This window comes from Populus alba, chromosome 11, assembly GCF_005239225.2.
Source record: "Populus alba chromosome 11, ASM523922v2, whole genome shotgun sequence".
Classification (NCBI taxonomy): domain Eukaryota; kingdom Viridiplantae; phylum Streptophyta; class Magnoliopsida; order Malpighiales; family Salicaceae; genus Populus; species Populus alba.
The window spans coordinates 16,559,607-16,569,068 of record NC_133294.1 but is presented as its reverse complement, the minus strand read 5'-3'; the positions used below and the strand labels follow the sequence as shown (position 1 = coordinate 16,569,068).

The following is a 9,462-nucleotide window of genomic DNA, read 5'->3' as shown; positions in this document are numbered from 1 at the left end:
CATGATCTCAGTAATTGGAAGTGGAAAGTCATCTTTGGGACAAGCATTGTTAAGATCTCGAAAATCCACACAAACACGCATTTGGCCATTCTTCTTTTTTACTGGCACGATATTTGAAATCCATGTAGGATACTTGACCTCGCGAATGAAACCTGCTTGGATAAGTTTATTGACTTCAGCCTCAATCTGTGATATGAGTTCAAAACGAAAACGTTGAGTTTGTTTTACAGGTCTAGCCCCATGTCTCACTGTTAGTTGGTGTACAGCAACCCTTGGGTCTAAACCTGGCATTTCATCATAGGACCAAGCAAAGATATCTCGATATTCCATCAGAAGTTCCATGTAATTCGCTTCTTCTTCAGGTGATAAGTTTGCATTGATGAAGGTTGGTCGTGGGTTTTCAACAGTTCCTAAGTTAACCTCTTTAAGTTCATCCATTGTAGGCTTATTTTTTGATTCAAGGGAAGATGGAGCTTCCTCAACATCTTCTTCGACGACAAACTTATCATTATCATCTTCTTCAATAGTGATGTGATTTGAAGTGAGACATATTATTTCATCTTCTTCTTCTTCATTAGAGGGGTTTGTTATCACTATTGTGCATGTTTTTCCTTTCAATGTCTCTTCAGCACTCACCACCCATTCACATTGTCTCTTCATGCGTGAAGGTATTTTGCTACGAAGAACCTTTGAATCACCCATCAAACTTGTCTCTTTTGATATGGATTGTCCAAGTCTTGCAAAGACTGGTGTGCGTTTTAGCACCCTTCCATTATTTTGGGTTCCAATCCTCGGTAAAAACAGGAGCACGACTTGTAAGTTCACCAAGACGATCCCAGACTGAAGCTCTAAAGAGGTGTCGGCTGACTTTGTGTTTGTCCTTCACTCTCTTCCGCACTTATGTACCGTAAGCTTCTTTATTAATATAAAATACAGTGGTGTGGAAGACTCATATCCAAGACCAGCCCTCAAAGTTTTGCCAGAAGTTTTCTTCTCTCTCCATGCCTTTCCAATCCTTGCAGAAACTTGTTTACCTTCAAGTTGAGTCGTATCACCATCCTTTGATATCTTGTTGATGTCCTCACGACTATAGCCAGCCCTGGCTAAAAGCTTGTAAGTGTTGGGATCAAAGCCATTTGACCATTTATCAGGGAGTCCTTTAAGATTTATCACCACCGACTCAGTTTGATGAACAAACCCTTTTAGTAAAGGTTTTGAAACCTTGTTCAAGGAGAGATTAGTAGCTGGCAAGGTCAAGTTTTCAAGCTCTTTATCGATCTTTTCTTCATCCTTTGCAAAAGAAGACTGACCCTCTTTTCTTGCTGATACTGGAATATATCGGAGTGCCGCGGCTTTACGTGGTGGTTTATTGTCAACAAAGTTTCCTACCACCTTTTCTTTTCCTTTATTCTTTGTTGGCTGAGACACCCCTTCATTTGCAGATGACTTATGCCCTTTTGAGCTTTTAGAGTCAATTATTCCTTCTCTTAAGTGGTCAGGTGGTGATCGTAGTTCTTCCATCATATTTGACTTGAAATAGAATTTTGCGTCTGCAAAGTGAGCTTCAGCTATGGTGAAGGGATCGGTGTCTGCCATTATCTTTCTTACTTGTCCATCTCGGCAATACTTTAAAAACATTGGTGGAGTGTTGAGGAGAATACCATTTTCATGTATCCATGGTCGCCCAAGCAACATTATTGTAGTAGTTTTGGCATCTATGACATGGAAAGTGCATTGGATTTCCATATCTTCCATGTACATCGCAAGTCTTATCTTTCCTATAGCATTTTTCCCTCCTTGATTAAAACCTTGAATCATCAGATGACTTGGGAAGAGTTCATCCATAGGAATCCCCAGCTCTCTCATGGTCTTAAGAGGTAGTATATTGACCGCCGAGCCATCATCCACCAAGATGCGATTCACTATCTTTTCATCAACATATCCTTTAATGAAAAGAGGTCGGTTATGGAGTTTTGATCCAAGCAACAAGTCTTCATCGTTAAAGGATATCTCTGTTGTGCATACACCATGAGATAAGTTTGAAGAGTCATCATGATTTTTCTTCATGACATAATCAATAGGAGTTTTCTCTTCATCAACCTGATAGCAAGCAACAGGTACATTTTCAATTCTTTTCATTTCTGTTGGCATGTACTCATTCAGTGTAACAGGCTTTCTTATACTTTGAACTGAAAAACTCTCCTTTCTAACTGGTATGGATTTTTATTGAGTCTTTCGGCGTATCGGCTCACCAATTAGCTTCCTCACTATTGAGATCCTCATTCTTGTTGGCTTTGTCATTTGCATGTGCTTCCTCCTTCCTCTTTTACGTGTGACTAAAGTCCATCCTTCATCATCATAATTTTCAGACCATTCAGGCTTCAAGTCGTCAACTTGAGGTGTGAGGGTTATACATGGAGTTTGATTTGAGGATGCAGTGAAGCTCATCGGGAAAATGGCATCAAGTCTTATAGGTTCACAGGAGCCAAAACTTATTGTAGAGAGTGATTGACATGGTCCTAAATTGATCGTGGTTGTGATATTAGAGGTTGTTATTTCATCATCAAAAACGATATCTCTATTCTCGTGTAACCTCATGATCTTGTCTTTCAACACAAAACACTTCTCTACGGGATGACTGATTAAGCGATGATATTTGCAATAATTCGGATTATCTACTTGGTTTGCTTTTTCAGGGCGTTTCACCTCCGGCAACTCAATGATATTTGCCTCAAGCAAATCATCCAGCATCCTAGATATGTCTGAGTCAGGGAATGGATACACTTTTTCTTGTCGCTCTTTCAATGATGGTTTCTTTCTTTCACCCTTTTGAAAAGTAGTCGGCGTTGCATGATCATTCCTCTTAACTCCAGTTGGTACCCTTATAGCAGTCGAGTTAACTACTAAAGATTGCTTTCCCTCGAATTTCAGAGTGCTCTTTCCGAATCTATGACCTTCAGGCTTATTTCTTTTAGGCTCTTGCATAGGTAACAATGAACTTTCAGCCGCCGCAATGCTAAGTTCCATATCATGTGCACGAGTAGCCAATTCTTCAAAAGACTTTGGTTTGATGCCTTGTAGGATATATCATAGTCCCCAATGCATCCCTTGAATACACATGTCTAGCATAGAATTTTCGGTGAGTCGATCTCTACAGTTGAGGCTAAGGTTTCTCCACCGATGAATGTAGTCGATGACAGGCTCTTCCTTCCACTGACGTGCATTAGTGAGTTCAATCATACTAACCACACGACGAGTGCTGTAAAATCGGTTAAGAAACTCACGCTCCAACTGCTCCCAAGTATCAATCGAGCAAGATTCCAAGTCAGTGTACCAGTCAAAGGCATTACCTTTCAAGGAACGAACAAACTATTTTACTATGAGATCACCATTAGTCCCGGCGTTGTTGCAAGTCTCCACAAAGTGAGCTATATGTTGTCGAGGATTTCCCTTGCCATCGAACTGTTGAAACTTTGGTGGTTGGTAACTTAGAGGCATCTTTAACAAGTCGATTCTTTGGGTGTACGGCTTCACATACGAATATGAGGGTTGAATTGAGCTTTCCACCTGGTTTGTGACGGCTTCCTTGATGAGTTCTTTCAGTTGATTTGTGGTGAAGATGCCATCAGTAATGCCACGTATATTCTTCACAGCTCCGATTGCAGACTCCTTAATGACATCTAGTTGATCTACTTGAAAAGCCTTGGTAGTCGAGGTTTGGCCTCCTTCGTTCAAGCTCTCAAGTTTGTTCATCAACTTTGCTATCTCGTGGTCTTTTGCCTTGAGTGAAGTCGAAAGCCCCTCGACGAGTTTTGTCAAGTTAGCCACTTGATCTTCTAAAGATGTTGTCTTGGTCATCATCACTGACATGATGCTAGAACCCGAAGCCTTACTTAGTGATTGACACGGAGAAGTTTCCATAGGTGAATTGTCAAAGTCGCCTTGAGTGCTGAAGATAATTTCACGCGCCTCACTTGACTTTTGTAGTGGAGTTGCTTGTGGCTTCATCTTTGAGGCAACATCTTGTGCCCCTCTTGCATTCGAAGTTGATGTCAACTTGAGAATCGGCCTAGTTTGTGCATATAACTCGACGATGGATTTTGTTTTCAACGGCAGGGTTGAAGAATCTTCAATAGTATGTTGGGGACTTGAATCAATGGACTTGTTGCTCTTCGAAGCGGCAATGGTGATCATGTTCCTCGTAGTTGCCATTGAGAGTTTTGTTGAAAAATCTTTCTTGAAGGGAAGAGATGAAAGGTAGAGATTCCCCAGCGGAGTCGCCAAAAATTTGTAGACACAATTTTTTGTGTACTTGAAATTAAAACAAGCACACGTGTTACAAATATATGATTTTATTAAATATATGAATGGGTACAATCTCTATGTAATATATTCTTTCCAAAGAATATGGAAATCCTCTGATTCTTCCCTTGGATTTGATATATGGTGACTTGATTTATTTGAGTAATCAAGTTAAGATTTGTGCTTTGCAAGAACGCGAATTTGGGCGTGTATTGCGAAGCGAGATATTGTGATTTGATGCTTTGAAGAGTACCTTGATTTGTCTTCAAAGTGTTGTTGAAGAACTCTTATGGGGCGTTTTGGCTTGATCCAACAGAGCTTTGTTCTTGTTAAACTTCAAGCGTAGATGAAGGAGGCTTGAGAACTCTTTGAGAGAGAGCTTCATTGCTTGAAGAGAGAGAGAGAGAGAGTCTTGAAGAATATCTCCTGGAATCCAATCCCCTGCCTTTAGGTTGAGACCTTCTATTTATAGAGATCTGTAGGGGCTCTCAGGTTATTTTCCAATGCCACGTGGCATAATTTCATTGGTTGGTCTTTATTGACAGAATCTTGCCTTTATGATAAGATATCTTGAATATCTCATCTCAAGTGTCAACTTTTCATTGGCCAAGAAATATTTGAAGGCTCATTTGTTTTCCATGTCATTTATTTCAATTTTATTTTATCTTTTATTTTAAAGAATAAAATAACATATGGTGAAATTTGATTGGTGGAACATTTGTGTTTCTACAACTACCTCTGCTGTTATATAAAGAGGATAGCCTTGTAACATTAATTTAATGAAATTGAATATACTAAATAAAAGATCAATACTGAATACTAAATTTATCAGTTTCCACATCCGAGCTTCCCGTGACACTGAGATATGGACCCATGGCAAAAACAAATCGTATTTAAATTGACTTGAAATTACCAAAGCTATCCTTAGTTTTCTTCAGGCAAAAACTGAAAAAGTTTGTTGGCAAGATTATTGCTTACTTTGAATAATAATAAAAAAAATATCACTTAAGAAGTACTCTCGTTATCATTTATTTCATTTTACCTACACAATCCCCCTAGTAAAATATATATTGATCGTACATAATATGAATTCCGGTGATAATTTCTCAAATTTATGAATAATTATCTCATTTTGGCAGGGTAATTAACTCTGAGATTTCAGGAATCATTGACCGGTTGGTGTGATGCAGTTGAAGACATAGAAAGGAACAAACATGAAAATGCGTTATGGTATCCAATTGCCCACTGGGCACTAGCACAGCACATTTTCCACTTACTTATTTCCGCAACATCTTTCTGCAAGGATAGATATGCTATAAAGATTTCTAATCTCCACTGTCAAGAGCACAGCCATTCTGAAACGCGAGAAAAAACTATCTGCGATTCAGTTTTACTCTTTTTCACAACAACAATGGCTGATGAGGTATAAATTGACACATGGACCCATGGCAAAAACAAATCGTGTATAAATTTACTTGAAATTACCAAAGCTATCCTTAGTTTTCTTTGGGCAAAACCTGATAAAGTTTCAAATCTAAGGACACAACCTCGACTAGGTTTCCAATATTTTCATTTTCTCAATTTGGTTTCCAATATATCTATAAATTTTTAATTTGAATAAATTGAAGTAGATTGAAAACAAAATTTATATATTAAATAATTGATTAATTTTATTATTTAGATAATCTAATTCATTCCCTCTAACTAAGATAATTGGTAGTAAGGATCTAGTATCCGCAAAAAGTTTTTTTAGTGAATTAATGAATTTTTTTATGTTTAAATTAAAAAAATTATAATGATATTTTAAAGAAAACCTCAAAAAATATTTATATACATGGATTTTGCGTTTGGTTTAGTCTAAAAAAGTTGAGTTTAATAAATCATCAGACCAATATATAATTAGGTTTAATGCTTGAGAAAGTTTTGGAAGAACTGGTCTGATAAATTATTATACTCTTTTCATGTAAGAAAGTTTTTTTAAATTGTGAACCCCTAAATATAAGGAAAGGAAATTAAGAAAGTAGATGGTTTTTTATAGGAAAGAGAAATCACCAGTTTCATGAAATGAATATTAAATAGTTTTATTAACTAGAAAATGATGAAAGGATATAATTTAGAATCCATTGATATATATGTTGAAAAACTAATTTAGATGAGAAATAGATTGGATATCTAATTAAGATTTTTCATATAAGTTAGGGATTTAATTTACAAGGTTAGCACTCTCCCTTATATATGCTCTTAACCAATTTACCAACATAATAATTTCAATTTCTTTTTATATATATTTTAATTTGAACTAAAAGTATAAAAAAGATTAAAGACAATCCTAATCAAAGATAGTTTGTTTGGCAAGATTATTGCTTTAAATAACAATAATAATAATAATAATAAAATCGCATAAGAAATACTCTCGTTATCATATATTTTATTTTCCCAACACAATCCCCTTAATAAAATTGATCGTACGTACATAATATGAATTCCGGTGATAATTTCTCAAATTTATGAATAATTATCTCATTTTGTCAGGGGTAATTAACTCTGAGATTTCCTTGTCTATTTTTCAGGAATCATTGACTGGATGGCGTGATTTAGTTGAAGACATAGAAAGGAACAAACATGAAACTGTGATATGGTATCTAATTGCCCCCGGGCAGTACGAGCACAGCACATTTTCCACTTCTTTATTTCTACCACATCTTTCTGCAACGATAGATATGCTATAAAGATTTCTACTCTCCACTATCAAGAGCACAGCCATTCTGAAACGCGAAAAAAACTATCTGTGATTCAGTTTTACTCCTTTTCACAACAACAATGGCTGATGAGGTGACACTAGCGCCGGAACATTTTGCAGGCTCCCCTTTTGGTGTAAGAGTGAGAATAGCATTGGCAGAGAAGGAAGTCAAGTATGAGTACTGTGATGAGAACTCGAGGGTCGATAGTGCATCGCTTCTTGAGATGAACCCAGTCTACAAGAAGCGCCCACTTCTCATCCACAATGGAAAAGCAGTCTGTGAGTCCCTGATTATTGTTCAGTATGTTGACGATGCGTGGAAGGGAAAGGCCCCTCTTCTGCCTTCTGATCCTTACCAGAGAGCCCAGTCCAGATTCTGGGCAGATTTTATTGACAAGAAGGTACGTATGCATGGGAACTGGACTTTGCAAGGTCTTTTGTTCTAGGTGCTGTTTAGTCCGCTTTACAATATACTGTGCTATGAATCTTAATGTCAGGTATATGAGATTACTAAGAAGATATGGACAACGAAAGGAGAAGAACTGGAGGGAGCAAAAAAGGATTTTATCGAGTGCCTCAAGCTGCTGGAAGGAGAGCTCGGAGACAAGCCTTATTACGGCGGAGAGAACCTTGGGTATGTGGATGTGGCGTTCGTTCCTTTCTACTGCTGGTTTTATGCCTATGAGAAATGTGGAAACTTCGACATAGAGGCAGAGTGCCCCAAGATCATTGCATGGGCTAAGAGATGCATGCAAAAGGAGAGTGTATCCAAGTCTCTTGAAGACCCCAAAAAGGTGTACGAGTACGTCTTGGAGCGCAGGAAGAGGCTTGAGGAAACACAAATGCATCCATGAGCAGACGATCAGTATGATTTCTTCATGGTGGAGTTGTTTTTCTTTCGAATAAAGCGAGCTCTTCGTGGCTGTGCCTTCTCTTCTGTTGTTTCTATTGTGATGCTGGAGCATAGGAGCACATCGTTGTGACTCGGCCTGGCAGAGTTTGTGTTGTTTAATTTCGGCTCTTTGCCCTGTCTTGTCGTACTGTTTTCACTATTTATTAAAATAATGTGTTGAGATTATTTTACTGGTAGATGATTATGATATCTTTAGAACACGGTTGTTTCATTAAAAAAATTTAAAAAAATTATTCCTGGTTTTATGCCTATAAGACCATCGGAAACTTCAACATAGAGGCCGAGTGTCCGAAGCTGATTGCTCACTGTAAGAGGTGCTTGCAGAAAGAGACTGTATCCAAGGCTCTTGAAGATCCACAAAAGGTCTATGATTTCGTTCTGATGCTGATGAAGAAGTCTGGTCTTTAGTAGTAGAAGAAAGAACAACATGCAGAGGCATGTTCCCTTTCCTGTTAACAAGTTTTTTCTTGTGTTCTGAGTGATTTATGTTTTAAATAAGGAGGGCAGACAGTGTGAGAGGGCACTTAGCTGTGCCTGCCTTGTGTTTCTAGTCTGAGAGAGCACCTCGTCGTGCCTGACTTGGGATGTGGTTTTCTCCCTGTAAAGTTGAACTTCAAGTCGGTGATTATGATACAATATGTATTAATGAAACTTGTGTCAAGATCTGGTTGGCAGTGAACAACTTCCTGCAACTTTTATTCTTTTTCTCCAAGCTGCATTCATGATCACTGATCATCCTGCAAAGGAGCTGCAGGCTGTGACTCATCAGGCCTTGTGTATTTTGGTCAAGGTCCAATGACTTGGGCTACCTGCCAATACTGGTATTGTGGCTGCGCAGCCACAAATATTGTTATTTCAAATATTAAAACATTTTTTTACTGGTAGGGTTTATTACCAACTGTAGCCATGCCACATGTTTATAAGAAGCAACTCTTTATTATTTTTGTGATGAGAAAACCCATGAATAGTGAAGCATGGTTTTACTCTTCATGGGTTTTCTTCAATAATCAGTGAAGCATGCATTTACTGTTTTGGTTGGATCAGTCCGATTCAAAACTAAAAATATATTATATTAGGTTTTGACCCAACAAAATAAAATATATATATTATTTTTAATTGTGTTTTATTTGAAAAACTAGTGTTAAATATTATTCAATGACTCTATATAAATTAGACAGAGATCACTTGATGACATAGCATTTTGAAGAATTTGATCGCAATTTCAATTTTGTTCCTGATTATATTTTTATCTGATGTTGTTGTGCTCTTAAAAAATTTGTGAAAATTATAGTCCTTGTCAGATGTATTTCATACGTGATGGAATTGTAGATAGTTTAATGGAAAAATAAAAGATATTTTATATAAACTATTATTTATTTCATGATGTAATAGCAATAGTCAAATCAACAAATATTAAATTAAAACCATCAATATTAATATGTATTTTTAAAAAATTATTTATAACATCAATTTCAAAAGCATTATTAACCAAACACATTAAACTATT

General features: G+C 37.1%; 1 protein-coding gene across 1 annotated transcript; it reads left to right on the top strand.

Annotated features, from left to right (window-relative positions):
• Positions 1 to 6,954: 6,954 nt before the first annotated feature.
• On the top strand, positions 6,955 to 8,616 carry LOC118031642 (probable glutathione S-transferase). The gene is made up of 2 exons (XM_035036128.2): positions 6,955 to 7,443; positions 7,540 to 8,616. The coding sequence occupies exons 1-2, from the start codon at positions 7,123 to 7,125 to the stop codon at positions 7,894 to 7,896; spliced, it is 678 nt and encodes a 225-aa protein (XP_034892019.1). The 5' UTR covers positions 6,955 to 7,122; the 3' UTR covers positions 7,897 to 8,616.
• The last annotated feature ends 846 nt before the right edge of the window (positions 8,617 to 9,462 follow it).

Excerpts from the sequence above, each read along its gene's own strand:
- LOC118031642 (XM_035036128.2), top strand. The coding sequence starts at position 7,123 with ATGGCTGATGAGGTGACACTAGCGCCGGAACATTTTGCAGGCTCCCCT. Across the intron at positions 7,444-7,539 it reads CAGATTTTATTGACAAGAAG|GTATATGAGATTACTAAGAA; the intron begins GTACGTATGCAT and ends TCTTAATGTCAG.